The 21,518-nt window shown below is 38.7% G+C and overlaps 1 protein-coding gene across 4 annotated transcripts in view; it reads left to right on the forward strand.

Moving 5' to 3' along the window:
- Positions 1-21,518, forward strand: part of GABRB3 (gamma-aminobutyric acid type A receptor subunit beta3) — a 242,476-nt gene that overhangs the window by 214,299 nt on the left and 6,659 nt on the right. For all 4 annotated transcript variants that reach the window (XM_087938444.1, XM_087938442.1, XM_087938443.1 and 1 more), the window contains 3 exons: positions 3,303-3,440; positions 4,717-4,869; positions 8,829-9,073. In XM_087938444.1, coding sequence (XP_087794570.1) covers positions 3,303-3,440; positions 4,717-4,869; positions 8,829-9,073 — 536 coding nt within the window. The remainder of the gene's footprint in view (positions 1-3,302; positions 3,441-4,716; positions 4,870-8,828; positions 9,074-21,518) is intronic.

Genomic DNA, 21,518 nt, shown 5'->3' on the forward strand with positions numbered 1-21,518 from the left:
TCTTTGCTCCTTGCTTCGTGTTCCAGCCAACTACCAGAAGGCTCCGTTGTCCTAGCACGTACACAAAGAACAAAGAATCATAGTTCCCACAATTGTACGCCTGTTGCCTCATGTGAAAGAATGTTTTAAATTTAAAAAATAAAATTAATGGAAAGTGTTCTTTTATAAGCGAAGACCTATTGACAAACCTGTATATCCTGCCTATTGAGGCAGGATATATACAAAGATAAATTTTGATGAAGTCACTGACAAATTTGCAGTAGTTAAAAGCTTGAAAAGAAAAAAAAACATTATTATTCCTTTCTGCTAGTGAATTACTAATATGTAGGTATAAGATATTTACTATTTCTCTCCAAAATGCATTAATGTAATTAAAAATATGGATCCATTCTTTTCTGGTTATTTTTTTATCATCCCTTTCATTACACGGTTTTTACTGTAACTGATTTGCCATATAGAGAGCATGCAGGGGTGGGATTCAAATTTCTTAACAACCGTTTCTGTGGGCGTGGCCTAATTTGTGGGTGTGGCTTGGTGGTCATGTGACTGGTGTGGGCGTGGCCATGTGGTGATGTGACAGGTAAACCGAATGTAAGTAGTCCTCGCTTAATCACCAGGTCCTTGCTGGCCAGTTGCTTAGCAAGTGTTCTAATTTACGACTGACCTCCACAAAGCTACTTGGACTGTTTTTGGTGTTTTGACAATCATACACACACACACACACACACATACAGACACACACTTGTGACCAGTTACAACATCCCACACAGTCTTGTGACTGAGGTTTTCTGGTTTTTGCCAGTTTCCAACAATTCCTTCTGGTTTCTGGTTAAAAATGCCCATTGGGGAAAATGGCCTTTTTAACAACTAGTGTTTGCTTAATGACCACAAGGTTCACTTAACGACCATGGTGTTTGCCTAACCCAGGGGTCTGCAACCTTAAACACTCAAAGAGCCATTTTTCTATTTCCTCTTAAACAGGTATCTCTGTCTTTCTTTCTTTCTCCCTCTTTCTCATCTCTCTCTCCATCATCTCTTTCTCTTCCTCCCTCTCTGTTTCTCATTTCTCTTTCTCTCTCTCATCTACAACTGCTAAGATTGGAAGCAGGTTTTTTTTATAATCCTATTTCTTTGCAGTTTTTTTTCACGCACGTTTGTGTATATGTATCCAATATTCTTTCTTCCTTTCCACTATGTATTCGGAATGGGCAATGATTTTATGTGTGTGTGTGTGTCGCATGTGTATATGTCATGTCAAGGGGTGCTTCGCCTGGCCCCTCCCCTCCCAGCCATTTCTTGTCACACCCAGCCTCAACTTATCTATAGTTCTATAAAAATGTTGTGCACCATTTTTTGACTTCATTATCTACGTACTATAGATGTACTTTCATGGACCACTGAAAGGAGGAAATGGCTCACCTGCTTTACTCAAGAGTGCGATAGGCAACAGGCTTTTAAGGGGCTGCCACAAAGAAAGGGGGGCAATGTATTTTCCAAAGAAGCAGAATGCAAACAAGAAGCAATGGATGGAAATTTCCCTCGCTACAAGCAGCCTTCCCAGCCTCACTTCCCCAAGGGGGAAGCATAGCAGGGGGCGGAAAGGCAAGCTGTTGAGCCCCGGCCCAGGGCTTGCCATACCTGGGTGGTGGTGGAAATGAAGCAGCAGCGAGACGGGAATAGTGATAATAGTGCCCAAGGAATGCAATGGCAGCGATTCTGGTGGCATCGGAACTGCCAGGACCAACTCCCCACCCTGCCATCCATCAGCTGTTTGTGTAGGCAAGAAGGGGCGGGGCCGACAGAGGGGAGGGGCCAGCCAGGGGCATGATTTGCCGGTTCTCCGAACTGTGCAGAATCATATTTGGAAACTTAATAACAGTATTATATATCTCATTGTTAATGTGTATGGCAAGACAGCAATTCTGGGACTAGTATGATCTTTTTTCAGATTCCTTAATACCAGTAGCTAGACTAATGATTCACTTAGAAGACAGATTTGGAAGACAATCTGGTTTTCATTTCCATGTTTTGGAAAAATAGTTTTTCTTTTCCAGACTTAAAGAATTTTATTACAATTCTTTTGAGATTTCCAGCCATCTATAGTCTATACTACAGGCGCCACCATTTTACTAAAGTGTATAAAAATGTAGCAAAGACACATCATTCTAAGCAGAATGGTCTTCAAATCTGTCTATAGCTATCTAGAACTGATCTGTAATTGCCCAAGTATTTTGTTGTAAAAATAGTTACCTACAGTACCCACATTGAGGGACGCGGTGGCTCAGTGGCTAAGATGCTGAGGTTGTCGATCAGAAAGGTCGGCAGTTTGGCGGTTCGAATTCCTAGCACCATGTAATGGAGTGAGCTCCCAGTACTTGTACCACTTTCTGCCAACCTAGCAGTTCGAAAGCATATAAAAGTGCAAGTAGAAAAATAGAGACCACTTTGGTGGGAAGGTAACAGCATTCCGTGCATCTTTGGCATTTAGTCATGCTGGCCACATGACCACGGAGACGTCTTCAGATAGCACTGGCTCTTCAGCTTTGAAACGGAGATGAGCAACACCCCCTAGAGTCAGAAACAACTAGCACATATGTGTGAGGGAAACCTTTACCTTTACCTTACATTATCTGACAAATGATCTGAATCAAACATCCTTTATTGCCATCTAATACTAATGCTTGATCATTAGTATATACATATTACTATACATTTTACAAGTAATACTTCATAATAGATTTCTTACAGATTAATCATCCCAGCCAATCATGACCTATATAGTCAGCAACATATAATTATAATATTGTATATTCAACTGTTTTAATCTGTAAAACAACATTACAAGCTCATTTGCATAATTGATGTTCTGATATATGGTGAAATAGTGAAACATTTATTCTCATTTTGTGAAATTATCCATTTATCTTGTTTTAACCATCAGTATCATTACATTTATTGCATTATTGTACACAGCTTAAATTTTTTTCAAAATAAATTTTCACATTTTTATAATAATCATATAGCACATATTTATTAGTTTCATATGAAACAGCATGAATTGCTGTCATGAAGCAAAAAGAAAAATTGTTCCTCAAATTGTATCTCAGCCTATAACATTGCTTAGAATGGATATACACTCATATTATTAATAATAATATTGGAGAATCTATGCTTGACTCACTGAAAGTTTAGGTGAGGTAAATTTTATTTTCTTCTTTAGGGCAGAATGAAAGTTTTGAGAAAAGTGAGGCTATTGTATATTTTGAGAACAGGATACTAAAACATTTCTGCTTTGTTTCCAGATGGCTACACAACAGATGACATAGACTTTTATTGGAGAGGTGGTGATAATGCAGTTACTGGAGTAGAAAGAATTGAACTTCCGCAATTTTCTATTGTGGAATATAAACTTGTGTCCAGATATGCTAAATTTGCCACAGGCATGTATCTCCTAATTGTTGAATTTCCATTATTCCAGCTCCCTAATGCATGCCTATATTTTGTGTTTATATAAGAGGTAATTAAAATGGGGATAGAGCTAGTTCATTATTTTTTGTACAAATATTTGGTGCTACTGGGTCTGAAATGTTAAAACTGATTAGTTTGTTTGATGATTTTTAAGTAAAGAAAACAATATTTGCATCTGAAATGACGTACAGATAGTCCTCAAATTACAACAATTGATTTAGTGGTTATTCAAAGTTGCAACGGCACTGAAAAAAGTGACTTATGTCCGTTTTTCACAGTTACGACCATTGCAGCATCCCCATGATCAAATGATCAAAATTCAGATGCTTGGCAACAGCCATATTTGTGTCCCAAGGTCAGGTGATCACATTTTGGGACCTTCTGAGAAGCAAAATCAGTGGGGAAGCCAGATTCACTTAACAACTGGGTTACTAACTTATAAACTGCAGTGATTCACTTAAAAACTGAGACAAGAAAGGTTGTAAAAAAATGGGCAAAACTCACTTAAGAAGTGTTTCAACAAAAGACAATTTTGGGCTCAGTTGTGATCATAAGTTGAGAACTACCTATAGTATATGACTTAGAAAATTAATATTGGTCAAGACTTCCAGTCTAATAAAATATTTTTAATAGGAAATTCTAAAAAATAAACACGTTGAATAGGAATATGTGCTCTAATTAAGCTGCAAGTAATAGATTATACAAAGCAGTCAGTTGGCAGTGTGGGTTATAAAATTTAGGATTATACCTTATTTTGAACAGAGAGCAGAAACCCAGCAACAGCTTTCCAGAACAAGTTATTTGTCCTGAGTCAGCTATTATTCAAATTATTCATAATTAAAGCAGTTTGAGAAATGCCACTATAGTATTTATTATGCTAATTGTAAACAATATTTTATTATACTGGATTATACTAAGATCAATATTAATGATACTAATAATAGCCAATGCCACATAACCAATCAAATATTATTTACTGAATTAAAATATTTAATACTAATATTTGTGTTTTGGCAATAGCTATATTATATTTTTGGTCTACAAAAGGGACTACCCCATGCTTGTCTTGGGGAGTGATAGGCTCTACTAATAATTTTGCAACATGTTTAGTATATTTTATTCATTACATTTTAAATATCAGGCAAGTAATTTAAATGTATGATTTTTAGATAGAAGGTAAAAGTATTCCCACTTATTATTATCATGAAGAAAGAAATGAGAACTTAATGCCTATCTATTTTTTAATAGGTTCCTATCCAAGACTATCACTGAGTTTTAAGTTGAAGAGGAATATTGGATACTTTATTCTTCAGACCTACATGCCCTCAATATTGATAACCATTTTATCATGGGTATCCTTCTGGATAAATTATGATGCATCAGCAGCAAGAGTAGCTCTTGGTATGAAATGGCGATGAATAGGACATTACTTCATTTGCAATATCAAATGTCAATTACTAGAATTTGCAACGTATTAATAGGTCAATACCATTTATATAAATATTGTATTAGTTTGGATTGATTCAGTAATGGTTCATCTTAAATATATAACAATTTTTATAAAATCTGTTAATTGAACTCTTCAAATGGAGCTCAGTTTCCTTATTACTCTAAGAATAGTATGGACGAACTGACTTTAGAGAAAGGTTGTGGTACCCTAAATTTAAATTTAAGGTCTATTTAAATTTGAAGGAAGAATGCAAAGATAGTGGAATAAAATGGTTTATGCCTTCTTTTTCTTCCAATTCTAATCAATCTTTCCTTTAGAGGCCTCTGATTTACTTGATGACATGACTGATGAAAGTCTGGTTAAAGCCAAGTCCTTAAAGCTAGCATAGTGTAAGAGAGCAACTCTGCACTGCTGAAAATGCTGGTCAAAGTGCCTTCAGGCATGTAGCTTCTGGATTTACTGTACTATAGCTTTAATTTACACTGAAGGATACTCAGCATACATCAAGGGGGATTCAAGTTGGACAGCTTTTACATGTATAGAAGTATGGCTCAGAACATCTGCCATGTTTAAATGCATTAGTTTAAAGACTTTTAGTATTCACTTTCTAAATTTGTGAGTTTGCCAGCAGTATTTTTAATAGTAATAATGCATGTAATTAGATCACACTTGAATATTACTTTATTTATTTGTTTGTTTGTTTGTTTGTTTGTTTTTGTCAATTGCTTACAAGATAATAGGTATAAGTAAAAACAGTTATGAATACATGGATACATATAAGAAAAATAAAAAATAAAAGAAACAATAGGACAGGGACAGTAGGCACGTTGCACCAACGTGCACTTATGCACGCCCCCTATAGACCTCTTAGGAAAGTGGTGAGGTCAATAGTAGTCAGTCTAAGGTTAAAGATTTTGGGGTTTGGAGAAGAAACCACAGAATCAGGTGGAGTATTCCAGACATTGACCACTCTGTTGCTGAAATCGTATTTCCTGCAATCAAGTTTGGTGCGGTTAACCTTGAGTTTGTATCTATTGTTTGCTCTTGTATCGTTATGGTTGAAGCTGAAGTATTCATTGACAGGTAAGTTGCAATGTATGATTTTATATACCATACTTAGATCAGACTGAAGACAGCATAATTCAAGGTTTTCTAGGTCTAGAATTTCAAGTCTGGTGGCAGAAGGTATTCTACAACGAGTAGAGGAGTAGAGAACTCTTCTTGTGAAATATTTCTGGACTTTCTCAACTGTGTTAATATCAGATATGTAATGTGGGTTCCAGACAGATAAGCTGTATTCAAGTATTGGTCTAGCAAATGTTTTGTATGCTCTAGTTAGTAGTGTGATATTACCAGAGAAAAAGCTACATAAGATTAGGTTAACAACTCTTAACGCCTTTTTGGCTATGTAGTTATAGTGGGCTCTAGCATTTAGATCATTAGAGATGAGTACTCCAAGATCCTTCACAGAGTTTGGATCATCAACAAGGTCTTGTTGACTATTCAGCCTGTGTTTTATTTTCTGATTTTTTTTTTGCCAATATGTAAGGCAGAGCATTTATTTGTTGAGATTTGAAGTTTCCATTTGTTTGACCATTCTGATACATAGTTGAGGTCTTTTTGAAGGGTAGCAGTATTGTCTGTGGTATTGAATAGGTTTACATCATCAGCAAAGAGAATGCAGTTGCTCTTGATATGATCACAGAGGTCATTTATGTAGAGTATGAAAAGAGTTGGTCCTAGAACTCTGCCTTGGGGGACACCACTGTTGACAGGTACAGAATTTGATAGGACGCTCCCAATTTTGACCATTTGTTGTCTGCTTGACAGGAATGCTTCTATCCAGTTATGCAGGTGTCCAGAGATACCATAAGATTTTAGTTTTACGAGTAGTTTTTCATGTACCACTGAACCAAAGGCTTTGCAGAAGTCTATGTAGATTGCGTCTATTGCTTTGCCCTGATTGAGTTGTGTAGTCCATATGTTTTTGCAGTATAAGAGTTGCAGATTACATTATAGTTTTTTCCTGAAACCAAATTGTTTATTGGAGAGTAGGTTGTTTGTATAAGAGTTGCAGATTACATGATAGTTTCTTCCTGAAACCAAATTGTTTATTAGAGAGTAGGTTGTTTGTTTCTAAGTGGAAGATGATAGATTGGTTCATAATTGATTCCATGACTTTACAGGTGACGCAGCATAAAGAGATTGGTCTGTAATTTTCAACTAGGCTGGGGTTTCCCTTTTTGAAGATGGGGATGACTCTGGCTTGTGACCATAGTTTTGGCAAGGATATGGTCCTGAAAGATTTTTTCAAAGATTATGCTTAAAGGTTTGGCTATGGCAGTGGATAGCTTTTTTAAGAAGTAGGCACATAGATAGAGATGGTTTTAGATTGCATAGTGCTTTTTCAACATTGTCTTCTGTAAAATTGATATGTATTAGATCATTGTAGTTGTCTGTGGTTCAACTATGAAATATTGGCATGATCCATTGTTGTTTAAAAATACTGAGCCAAAGAATGTGTTAAAGATGTTGGCTTTAATGATGTCATCATTACAGTCTTTACCATTAGGTTCTATCAGGAGTGGGATGGACTTTGAGTCTTTTAGTTTGTTGTTTACAAAATTGTAGAAAGAGCGGATGGAATTGGTGCGTAGAAGGTTTTCTTCTTGTTTAATGTGATAATTGATGCATTCAGTTGATTTTTTTTTATTATATATTTCAGGAAAAAAATGTTACAGCTTATGAAGTCTATCTGTGAGAGTTGTACCAGTACTCGAGACATTTCTGTTATTTTTCCAGGAAATCAGGATAGCCCTAGACTTCATTGATTTCAAATATTTGGAATTCTTTCTCTCTCTCTCTCTCTCTCTCCCCACTTCTCCCTTTCTCTGTCTTATTTTAAAAGATTTCTTGCCGTGCAAGTGTTCCTGAGGACTTGGTATACTGTTAATCCCTGCTTATCTGGGTGTTGGCTGCTGGAAAAGGATGTGTTCTGGACTTTTTGATACTTCTTTGCTTTTTTTATACCTCTTTTGGTTTGTAAATATGGTTTATTTCTAAGAGTCTCTTAATGGCTGACTTGTCTGAATGTCAAGCTGCCAAGATTTCTCGGATATCAGCAGAGGAAACAAGGTCAAATTAGAAATAGAATTCTATCGAAAAACCACCCACACCAACCAAATTCTCCATTATCCATACCAACCAAGTGTTCCACTACTTTCCACAAAAGCAGCTGTAAGAACATTATTCAGATGAGCACAAATGTATTGCAGCTACCATGAAATAAGCAATACATGAAATAAGAAACAGACCACCTATCCAATAACTTTCAACAAAATGGATACTCACTCAATTTTATCAAAAGTACCTGACCATTCAACCCGCACAACCAACACAAGCTATGTAAAAGATAACACTACCATACTTTAAAAACATCTCAGAAACAATTACGGCATTACTGTAGCTCACAAACCATTAAAGGTAAAAGCTGTATAAGCTAAAAGACTATGTAGAAAAAGACAGGCAGAAGGCTAGCAGAGAATATAAACAGTGACACTAATTAGCAATCTGAACACAAAATGAAAGTTTTTAATCTCACAACACACGAACAGATTCAACCACAGCCCATCAATATTGCTAGGCATTGCTAGGCATTTCATAATTACAATACTGATGATGTCACCTAATTGAGTAACAAATCATCTACATTCTACAAGCAAACAACCAAGGATTCCATAGTTCAACCCTAAGCTAATATATTTTCTTCTATTAGATAGAATGTTGCCTCTCCTGCAATTTTACTTAGTTTTGTTTTTACATTATTGGAAAACTCCTGGAAATTGCTACAGAAATAAGTTAGAAAAATAATGCAAAAAAGTTACTTGTTTTTGTTTTTCTTTCTTTTTAGGTATTACAACTGTGCTTACTATGACAACTATCAACACTCATCTCAGAGAGACTTTGCCTAAGATTCCATATGTCAAAGCCATTGATATGTATCTTATGGGCTGCTTTGTGTTTGTCTTCTTGGCCTTACTTGAATATGCCTTTGTCAACTATATCTTCTTTGGAAAGGGCCCTCAAAGGCAGAAGAAACTTGCTGAAAAGACAGCCAAAGCAAACAACGATCGTTCTAAGTTTGAAAGCAATCGGGTAGGATTTTTCATATCTTCTACAAGTTTCTCTTATTTTCAGTTTCAAGGGATAGTTCCAATCAACGGAATTAAGTATTATTACCTTGCCTATTGGACTGTATATTAGATTATACAGGATATATTAGATTAGCCATCAGCATCACTTTATATTCATTACAGTTTATCAATATAAAATATATAGCATATATCAGAATACAGTAAGCACAAAAATTCCTAAAACACTGTACAAATTTGGCAAATTTCAAAATCACAAGAGTGAAAAACAATCACAGGAATTTGTCTTTCCATCATTGATCTTAGTGTAGTTTTCCTTCCTTCCTTCCTTCCTTCCTTCCTTCCTTCCTTCCTTCCTTCCTTCCTTCCTTCCTTCCTTCCTTCCTTCCTTCTTCCTTCCAACTTTAAGCAACTCTGGGTTGATCACAGAATAAAAAGAAATAATATGTGATCAAGATAGAGAATTTAAGATTTTTCCCTTAAGCTCTATGTTTCCTGAAGTAATTTAAACTACTTTTATCAAAAAGAAGAAAAATATGTCAGAGAGACTAGTCATACTTGTCTTACTTTACTTAGCACAGCAGAATAATGAACAGTAAAATTTCTTGATATTTTGTTTTTGCAATTGCATTTATAAGTACTATTATAATAACATTAACAGGAAAGGACAGCTCTGAAAGTAGGAATATTTAATATGCATTTTCATAGTTGACATTAATGAAAACAAAACCTTACATATACTATTAAAAATTAATATTTCTCCAATTAAAACATATATTTGAATATGGTCCTAAAATTATACTTATTGCATAATTTGCATTATTTAAAAATATTTATAATTTATACATTAAGAAGGATATATACAAAAATGATTATATTAGGAGATCTGCAACATGTTTTTTCTTGGACTTAAAAGGTACAATTTAATGCAGAGAAAAATGAGGTTTTTTTAAAAAGTGAGAGCATATATGAAATTAAAAGTTTTACATAATACTAATTTTAATTGATTCAGTAATGGTTCATTTATTTACTAAATTGGTAAAAAAAGATGTAAAGAATTTGAATATAAGAACATGGGAAATTCGGACACACTTACATCCAAAGTGTATGCAGTAAAAAAAACAACCAAATGTTTTGTGTACAAATGAGCTTTATAATTTCCAGAGTTACAAATTTTCTAATTTAAGATTGGAAATGCACTTGTGCATATGACACATACGATCACTTATTTGCACGCCATATACAACAATTCCAAGCCTAGGAATTGTTGTATTGTATAAAGAGATAAGTTTAAATAGGAAATAAATACTTAGGCAATTTAAAGAAGTATTTAAATTAATAGTAAAACTCTGTGCATTATTCTAACTGATTTCTAGTAAATGTTGATTATCCAGAGCAGTTGAAAGAAAGTTGAGGCAAATGTAGGATTATACTGTATTATTTTAAGGGCATTTTATTCTCACTTTAATTTTGGAAAAAGTAATCCTGCCATATTTTGAAATAATTACAATTCATGTGAAATCTAGGTTCTGCCTCAGTATAGGACTTGATTTCAGTGAAGAAAATGGTACTGTATTCAACTTATTTTTTAACATAAGAAACATATTCCAGCGTGTTAAAGACACATCTAATTTCAGAGTTTGTCTCTAATTTGAATGATTTGGGACTAGATTCATAATTTGGAACTACAGTAGATTGTTAGATCTCTAACATCTTCATAATTTTATGTAATTTTTGATCCCCCAGGTTCTTTAAGAGCTCTGAAATACAAATCATTTCAAATTACTGTTGTGGGATGTATTTGTCAACCAAGATAAATCACTAGATCAAGACTGGCAAATAATATGACTGACCTCAGGGACTCAGCCTATGATAAGCCTTTGGTCCATTGGTGTGTGTGTGTGCATTAATAGCTATTAGTCTTGAAAGCCCTATGCTATTTCAGGACCTGCTAAGAAGCAAATGAGAAGGAGCTGTCTTGTAGCTACTTGGTCATTGTGGAAGATTGATCATTGGACTTATATCCAACAGGATTCATTTTATATTTTACTGTTAACATTTTCCCCTTTTCTATTGTCTTCTGATTGTTTTGGGTCTACGTGTGTTTCAAGGAAAGTAGCCACATTGGTAAAAGAGACAAGATAACACATGAAACAGATTGTGCAAGTTGAATTGACAAGAAAGAAATATGAAAGCTAAAACTGGGAATGTGTTTAAATACTTCTTTGTTCATTAGTTGTGGAGAGATGTCTTGGCTTACTCTAACAAAAATTAGTTTCCTTTGGTTAATTAAAATAGGAGGCTGTTTATGTTTGAGATTGGAGGCACTTTTTTATTTTTCCCTTTTCCCTACATTCCATTTTTAATGTGATGTCTTTTTCACTTCTGTAGGTCATTTTCAACTGTTTATTAATATCTCTCAAGATTCAGGTAGCCTAAACATTCACCTAAAAAAATTAGAGATGGCAATCATATTAAAAAACAAGAAATAGAAATTGGCAAACCTGATATATACACTAAGTTTAGTGAAATCCTAATAAAAATTGCTGCTTTAAAACTATCAATTTATGTAGTTTTAATAATGCATTTAAAAAGGTCATTTTTTTAATATTAACAAAACTGTAGTAGCAATATTTTTAGCTCTTGATAGTGTATTAAATATAGCTTATCAGATAGTTTGCAAACGCATATCAGTAGCACTTTCCTGTTACTTATAATGCTTATTTTTCATTTGTAATGAATGTTAAAAACTAATAACACTTATTAAATACTAAACAATGTTAATTAAACTTAGTCTTCTGAGTTTAAAAAAAACTAATGGGGAGTGCTAAAATTTACAGGTAGGGATATTTCTAAAGATATATCAGGTTAACTTTTGTCTTTTGTATTTGTACATCTTTGCTTGCATTTTCTATTACTCTAAATAGATTTTTTACTATTAAGTGTTTGAGGGTAAAGTGAATTATGTAAAAATGTTTGAGTTAAAAATCTACCAAACACTGGCAAAATCGGAAATAAAACATGATTAGATTACATTGTTTGAGGCCAAACTTCCAAATTACATAATGAAAAAGGTAGTAAAGAGTAAATGTAGTAAAGAGTACTGCAATGGACTGTAGTTTATAAAACCCTGTTTTGGCAGCAGTCTGAATGAAAAATACAAGAATTAATATCAACAAAATTTGGGAAATGTAGGGTGTTATGTCCGTGGAACTGGTGGGAGTTCCCAACCAGGTCCGCTGTTTGAGCGGGAGCACCAGCCGCTCCCATTGGTTGGCTCCATTTGACAGTCGGCTATATAAGCCGGCTGTCGAGCAGAGACAGCCTGTTGTCGCCCGCTAGTCTGCAAGTTAGCAAGCAGACGCGACAACCCTTTATTCCCTGCAATAAAGCCTTGTTAGTTGTACGCTCTGGTCTCATGCCTCTTCCTTACCATCGCTCCACAACACTGGCGACGAAGGTGGGATGGTCGAAGGCTAACCAGACGCGTCTATTCAAAGAGCTGTAATCACTGAGAGTGAAGTCACGAGCGCTGCAGCCGCAGCCGCGCAATGCTCACAAAGAGCGTGAAATTCAAACCGCCATTACTCGAGCTGTAGTCACTGAAACGAGCCGCCGGCACCATAGCCGTGGCCGCCAACGCTCACCAAGAGCACGAAATTCAAAAAGAGCTACGTAGCCCAGAGAGACAGTCACAGCCTGCGCTCTTTTAAGAGCGCGATTCAAAGACGATTGAAGAAGACGAACCCGACACTACCCACGATGAATGCTAATCCAGCATTCCCGCCATTCAAGCCAAACGAGGAAACGTGGGATTCCTACAAGAATCGCTTCAGCCATTTCCTCGATGCCATCGGGTTAGCTGACGCTGCGGAACATAGAAAGAAGTCTTATTTCCTCAGCTATTGTGGGGCCGCCATTTTTGACACCGCTACAGCGTTAGTCGCACCACGCGCCATCAGAAGCGTCCCATGGGATGAACTACAAGAAATACTCTCAAATCACTACGCGCCAAAACCATCCCAGATCGCCAGAAGGTATGCCTTCAGAATCAGGAAGCAGGCAGTGGGGGAGTCGATCAACGAATACATGGCTGCCTTGAGGACAGCTGCCTTACAGTGCGGTTTCAAAGAATATCTGGAAGACATGCTGCTGGACCAGATCGTCTGTGGGGTTAGAGACCTGAGACTCCAAAGACGTTTGCTGGCAAAAAAGGACTTGAATCTGGCCCTAGCCATGGAAGAAGCCCTGGCTGCTGAGCTCTCTGCCCAGTCAGCAGCCGAGATTCAGGGCACCCCATTAAAGCCCAGCAGTCCAACCGTCCATTCTGAAGAAGTGCTCAGTGAAGAAGACCCCACAGACTCATCAGACATTAACCGCCTTAAGCATCAGAAGCCTTCACAGGTAGGAGCGGGACAGACAAACAGCTTCACCCCCAAACAACCGCCCTTGTGCCTAACCTGCAGAGGCTCCTACTCTAGGGCATCCTGCAGGTTTAGAAACGCCATCTGCCTGAACTGCCAAAAGAAGGGTCACCTCGCTAGAGTATGCCAAGCAGGGCGCTCCTTGCCTCAAAGACCTCCACCACCTTCTATTTCCCAAAGGCAAGTGGAGGACTGCTATACCTGCTACCACGCTAACCATACTTCCCAAACCCCTGATAAAATTAAAATTTCTGTTTTCCTAGAAGGTAAACCCTGCAGGATGGAGGTAGACACGGGATCTGCGCTCTCAATCATCTCCTGGGACACTCTGAAGAAGATCCAGCCCAGACTGTCAAGGAAACAGCTCCAAAGATGCCACCTGACACTGCGGGACTACCAGGGCAAGAACATTCCTGTCCTCGGGAAAGGCAAGTTCCTCGTTCAATTCCAAGCCTTTAAAGGCCATTTGCCTTTAGTGGTTGTTAACGGTGCCCTCCCCAGCCTGTTGGGACTTGATTGGTTTCCTTCCCTTGGCCTTAGTGTAACTGGGATCCATGCTGTCTCAACTTCTGACGTAGATACATTATTTTCTGATTTTTCTGACGTATTTAGTAGCGAGCTAGGTTGCTATTCGGGCACCCCCATCTCATTTTCTGTAGATCCCCAGGCAATTCCTCTCCGCCTTAAGCCACACAGGGTGCCTTTCGCCATCCGCCCTAAATTGGACGCAGAATTAAACAAACTACTTAAACAAGGGGTGTTAGAACCTACTGATTTTGCCAAATGGGAGACCCCCATAGTCACCCCACTCAAGAAGGATGGCAGTTTAAGAATCTGCACAGACTATAAAACCACGCTCAACCGTTATTTACAGGTCAGCACATACCCCGTCCCTGTCATTCAGCATCTGTTACACACATTCGAACCCGGTACCATCTTCGCCAAGTTAGATATGTCCCAGGCATACCAACAGTTCCCTGTTGATGATCAGACAGCTGAATTACAAACCATAGTCACGCATAGAGGGGCATTCAAATGTAAGCGCCTCCAATTCGGGGTCAGTGTCGCCCCGGGCATTTTCCAATCACTCATGGAACGAATTCTCCAAGGTCTCCCAGGAGTCGTTCCGTATTTCGATGACATCTTAGTATCAGCTACTAGCAGACCTCAACTCATTCAGAGGGTCAGGACAGTGCTAGAGAAGTTTAGGCAGCATGGCCTCAAACTTAAAAGGGAGAAGTGCGCCATCGCCACTAGGCAGGTGGACTTTCTGGGTTATAGGATAGACGCCTCTGGCATCCACCCAATTGAGTCCAAGGTGAAGGCCATCCACGAGGCACCCACACCCACCAACAAGACTGAACTACAAGCCTTTCTGGGGCTCCTAAACTTTTACGCCTCATTCCTCCCGCACAAAGCATCTGTCGCTGAACCCCTACATAGACTCTTAGATAAAGACTCACCCTGGCATTGGGGACCCAAAGAAGCCCACACTTTCAAAGCAGTCAAATCCTTACTCACATCGGAAGCGGTTTTAGTCCAGTTCGATTAACGCCTTCCTCTGGTCCTGGCTGCTGACGCATCCCTTTTGGGATTGGGGCTGTCCTAAGCCACAGACTCCCCAACGGCTCCAAGGCACCAATTGCCTTCTTTTCTAGGACTTTCTCCTCGGCAGAAAGGAACTACAGCCAAATCGATAAAGAGGCCCTGGCTGCGGTTGCTGCAGTTAAAAAAGTTCCACGAATTCTTATTTGGCCACCATTTTGAACTTGTGACTGACCATAAGCCTCTCCTAGGACTCTTATCTGGAGATAAGCAAACCCCGCAGGTACTTTCACCCAGAATGACCAGATGGACTTTGTTTCTGGCCGCCTACTCATTCAAGTTGGTGCATCGTCCTGGCAAGAACTTGAGTCATGCCGATGCCCTCAGTCGCTGCCCCCTGCCAGCCCCAGTTGAGGACCCTGCACCAATTCACGCCATTTTTGAGGTCAACGAACTCAAACTTCCAGTGACAGCCGAAGACATTGCGGCGCACTCAAAAAAAGACAAAATAATCGCCCAGGTTCTGGACTGGGTGGGAAGGGGGTGGCCGGAAACTCAATGTACAGTTGATTTTGTTCCCTTTAAAACCCGCCAGCAAGAACTGTCGAGGCTACAGGGATGTCTATTGTGGGGTACAAGAGTAGTCATCCCAGCCACCCTGCGAGTACCCATCCTGAAGGTGCTGCACGAGGGCCATCCGGGCATCGTAAGGATGAAGGCGTTGGCCCGCAGCTACGTTTGGTGGCCCGGCATGGATGCTCAAATCGCCAACTGGGTAAGCTCTTGCCAACCATGCCAAGAAACCAGGGCTGCCCCGCCAGCCGCCACGCCCACCAGGTGGGAAAGTGCTAGTGCCCCTTGGTCCCGCCTGCACATCAACCTGGCTGGACCAGTGCATGGCAAGACTTTCTTGGTGGTCGTGGATTCCTACTCCAAGTGGATTGATGTGGCCTTGCTTCCCACGACCACCACCCAAGCTGTAGTCAAAGCCCTGACCCGTTTATTTGTCACCTATGGACTTCCAGACACACTGGTGTCTGACAATGGCCCGCAGTTCACATCATGTGAGTTCAGTATGTACGTGGCTAATTTGGGCATGTCCTTACAGCTCCCTTTCACCCCGCTAGCAACGGGATGGCAGAGAGAGCAGTTAGGTCAGCCAAGGAGGCACTCGCCAGGTTTGGCCAGGAAGACTGGCACTCTAAACTGTCTCGTTTCCTGCTCAGCCAACATACGACGCCTTGCACCACTACTAACAAATCTCCCGCCGAACTTTTAATGGGGAGACGCCTTAGAACCACCCTGGACAGGCTACACCCCCACTACTGCCCAGACACCCCTTTAGGGTCTGACAGTCTGGTCAGAGACTTTGCCTTGCAAGACCTGGTGTACGCCAGGAACTATGCAGGGGATCCTTTGTGGGTACCAGGTCAAATCGTGTCAGTCACAGGTCCAAGATCCTACAGGGTCCTCCTGGAAGATGGACGCTTGTGGAGAAGGCACGTGGACCAACTCAGAAGGCGACATGCGGCTGATACCAACCCAACCCGACCTGCCAGCGCCAACGTCTCCCTGCCGGTGCCAGACGGAAGCTCCCTGTGGGACCCGGTTTTCCCCGACGAACAGGAAGGTCTACTGGAGAACCCGAGTTTCCGGCCAGGATCACCGACTCAGCAGCCGAGCGTTCCAGTTTGCCAACCGGACCTCGAGACTCGCCCGGGTCAGCCCGAGCAAAGGGACTCACCGACTTCACAGAACACCGCGCCAGGGCAAGCCCATGCCCTGATGACCGTTGAGGCACGTCCCGAGGACCTGGACTTGTCACCAGCCAACAGTTCACCCAAACTGCGACGTTCTGGTCGCCAGCGCAGACAACCAACCTACCTAAAGGACTACGCATGTTCCCAGCTGGGGGAGAGGAGTGTTATGTCCGTGGAACTGGTGGGAGTTCCCAACCAGGTCTGCTGTTTGAGCGGGAGCACCAGCCGCTCCCATTGGTTGGCTCCATTTGACAGTCGGCTATATAAGCCGGCTGTCGAGCAGAGCCAGCCTGTTGTCGCCCGCTAGTCTGCAAGTTAGCAAGCAGACGCGACAACCCTTTATTCCCTGCAATAAAGCCTTGTTAGTTGTACGCTCTGGTCTCATGCCTCTTCCTTACCATCGCTCCACAACATAGGGCACCTGTACAATGGAAAGAAATGTGCTCTTCAGTAGGTTATTGAAAAAAATATGAATATAAGAAAAACACATTCATATAATAAAACAGAATGGAATCAAAGCTTTTGGGGGAGTATGGAGATGGTAACTTGCTGAGTAAGAGTAAGACTTGTGGTAAGAATAATACAAGAATATTGAAGAACACTTACAAGAATTGCGTCTGTCTAGTCTAGAGAAAAGATGGATGGAGAAGGCAGCTGATGTTGTAGCGAGGTAGTGAGGACGAGCGGCAGCTCCGTGAAGTCCCACCAATTTCATCAGTCCATGGGCTCTACAGGGGCCAAAAGTCACCTGTAGGGATGATGAGGGTAGAGCGGATACTTCGATGGTCACAAAGAGAGCACCATCTCCTCAACTGACCTGAAGAAAACCCCTTCAACTGGCAGGAGAGAAGACAGACATTATGGGTGAACCGAAGCCATGAAAGACAGCTGAAATGGAAGTGAAGAAAGGAAAGTTCCTGTAACAGTGTGGTTGGTCTGGGTAAGAATTCTTCTAACTTTTGCCGTGGAATTTTCCCTAAAGTACCCCCTTTGGAAAGTGGAACTCAACGGAGGTAAATAGCAGAGACTAAAGACCTGGAGCTGCTGTCAGATTTGGAAAAGAAAGAAAAGAAATCGTAGTCAGAAGTAATTTTAAAAATAAACGACAGACTGGATTGGTTAGCTTTGCAAAAATTAAATTGTTTCAAAATTCTGGATTATACTCTTACTACCACCTTGACTTGAAGAACTTTGGGAAATTACTGGAAAATATTTTTATTTGGAGACATTTTATTTCCAGTAAAAGTGGAGAAAAATGGTAAAAGTAAGACTTGCTGGCCAAGGAAGGCAATATAGAGCTGGAAAAAGTGGATGAAGCTAAACTTTTGACTAGGGTAGATTGGCTGGAATATACTAAACACCTGCAACTGATTATACTTGGTGCTTGGAGACAGACTGTGAAAACATTCAACTTTTAGAACCTTGAGGATTGTAAACATGTTGGACAGTATGAGAGTGTGAAAGCTTGTAGTTTTGAAACAAAATGGAGACTGTTAAGGGACTAATTAATGGAGTGACTGTGTGAATTACTCTAATATTAGCTATCTTGGTGTGACATAATTGTGACATTGGGATTTTGACAGATTACTGAGTAAAATTTTAAATTTATTAAAATAAGGCAAAATGGGACTATGAGGGGAAATAAATGTTTTACTAAAAGAAATATTATTGATGCTCCAAGGTACACAGGAAATGACAAGGAACCGTAGGGAAATAAAAGAATTGATACATAATGTAGTTGTGAGACCAGAAAATTATGACCAAAAGACATTGAACAAAAAACATGAAATTCAGGAAACAGAAAATAAAATAGAAAGAACAAAGGAAAGAATAGGAGAAGGAAAACGACAAGCGATACAAAAAGATAAAAAAGAAGATACAGACGAAGCTGAAATAGAAATGGTGAATTACACTTTAAGAGATGAAAAGTTAGAAGGTGATACACAGAAAGGCACCCCTGAAGTGAGGAAAAGATTATTAAAAGGTGTACTGAAGGTTCAAAAGAGTGAAGAAGCAGCAGAGATAGAAGAAATGCTGAGATCAATCATGAACGAGATAAGAAAACACAAAATCCTATGGGAGGAATATGGGAGATGTGCCAAGAAGTCAACAAGAGTTGAGGTACGAAAATGGGCAAGAGATGAAAGATAAATGCAAAATACTGCTTAATACAGGAGCTATACCATTAAGAAATAGTATAAAGATAGAAATTAGAAAGGGGAAAAGATTACTTTTCTAATTTGGGAACTATTCTATTAATGGATATAAAATAGCAGCAGAAGTTAGAAATCTAGATATGTAAACAAAGATGAAGTAATTTGTGTAATTGAATAATGAACATTGAATAATTAAGATAAGTAAACCTTATGATTATTTGGAAGTTAATGGTTATAAATGTGATGTTTACTAGATGTTTATAATGTTGGATATTATTAATGGATTATAGATAAAATTGAACAGAGAGCCTAATCAAATAACACAAAAGTTTCAACAGGAATACATGAAGATGAATATGTATTAAGAATAATAGTTACAACTACTGTATGTATAAAATTTACTATCTGTATTCAATCGAGATTGTATCCAGATGGTATACTATTATTGTGAATATAGAAATTTTATACATAACCAAGAAAATTGTACAATAAAAAAATAACATAGAGAAAAGATGGACTAGGGGTGACATGATAGTGGTGCTTCATTATTTGAGGGGCAGCCACAAAGAAGGGGGGGTCAACCTATTTTCCAAAGTACCAGAAGGCAAGACAAGAAGCAGTGGATGAAAAGTTATCAAGGATAGTAGCAACCTAGAACTAAGGAGAAATTTCCTGACAGTGAGATCAATTAACCAGTGGAATGGCTTGCCTTCAGAAGTTATGGTGCTCCACCACTGGAGGCTTTTAGGAAGAGACTGGACAGCCGTTTTTCTGAAATGATACACAGTCTCCTGCTTGATCAGGGAGTTGGACTAGAAGACCTCCCCAGTCCCTTCCAACTCTATTATTATTTTTTATGTCCTTATTGTTGTTTAATGTATTTAGGTATCATTGGATACATTGAGTTAATTAATAATTTGCACCAAATGTTAAACAGATTGTATGATGCAATGAAGAGTATAAGATTAAAATTAAAATTTGGGATTGGCTTTCTAGAAATGAAAGATTTTTTTAAAAAACTGGTATGTATCTGGAACTCTCATCAATAAACACATGGTGTTTCTTTGCAACGTTTATTTGTGCTCAGATTTTTCTGAGCAGTATCTTTTGTATTGCACTCTGCATCGATCTGTAACAGGAACTTCCTTCAATTAGAAAGTGTTCATTAACACAGTTCTGTTAGATAAAAGCCAAATATTAATCACAAGTGTAATCTGAAGTGGGTGAAAAGCCAAACTTCCGTAATATTTACAATATGTAGATTTTTATGACATTCATTACATGAATACAATTTATCACTGAGCAAATTTATATAATGGTGCGTTGTTGAAATTCAGGAACATATTCTAAAGCAATCTGCATCAGTGATTGCTAAATTTTAAATTACTGAAAAGTAACATAGGTTGTGATTATGTAGTACCTAAGCTGTTAATCCTTCACTAATAATATAAAATAGACAATGAGCTAATGACATTCTTTGCCAAAATAGAATAAGGGCTTGAGAATCCATGAATATCTATCCCCCCGCCCGTGTGTGTGTGTATATTTGTTTTCTTAAGTTTTTGCAGGTACTTACATGCATGGTATTCAGCTTTGTAATACACAATACAGAAGCTTGATGATGGCAGATGAGATTCTGCCGAAATGGTGCTAAACTTTAAAAGCACAACTATAATGATGTGGGAAAATACCCGAACAAAGCTGAATAATATATATATTATTATATTATATATTATATCTAGGTGTGTTCAGATCTTAAGAGTATCTTGGCGACGTTTCGGCGAGGTCCCACTCGCCATCCTCTGGCGAACCTCGCCGAAACGTCACCAAGATACTCTTAATCATACACGGGAAAAGACCCAAACACACCTAGACCTACATACCTGTATCCGTGAAAATCTATGAATATATATATATATATATTCTTAAGTTTTCACGGGTACTTACATGTATGGTATTCAGCTTTGTTCGGGTATTTTCCCACGTCATTGTAGTTGTGCTTTTAAAGTTATAGCAACGTTTCGGCAGAATCTCAACTGCCATCATCAGGCTTCTGTATTGTATTCATCAGTGATTCTCAGATGAACACAATACAGAAGCCTGATGATGGCAGATGAGATTCTGCCGAAACGTTGCTACAACTTTAAAAGCACAACAACAGAGACGTGGGAAAATACGCTGAATACTATATATAATAAAATCTATCATCTATCATCTATCTATCTATGGATAGATAATAGCTGGTCCAAGATTTTACCATATTGACATTTGATAGTAGATTTGTAAATGGTTACACAAATTTGAGCTGCAAACCTTTGTTCTTTCAATCTATGACAGTATGGCAGATGATTAATATTATGGCATTGCAAGGATTGCCATATTTCATTTGCACCTAGATCCTGGGCTTCAGAATTGGCTAATGTGGCTTAAATTGGCTCAGTGAATAGTTAACTATAGCTCATTCAAAAGCATCAGTTGGATGTAAAACAGAGCTCTGTAAAGTAAAAAAGTAAGGTCATCTCTGTGTTATTGTGTTATATCTCCTAAATCAATGCTTGGTGGAC

The sequence above is a fragment of the Pseudonaja textilis genome, chromosome 8 (assembly GCF_049901715.1).
Source record: "Pseudonaja textilis isolate UNSWEBS1 chromosome 8, rPseTex1.2, whole genome shotgun sequence".
NCBI lineage: Eukaryota > Metazoa > Chordata > Lepidosauria > Squamata > Elapidae > Pseudonaja > Pseudonaja textilis.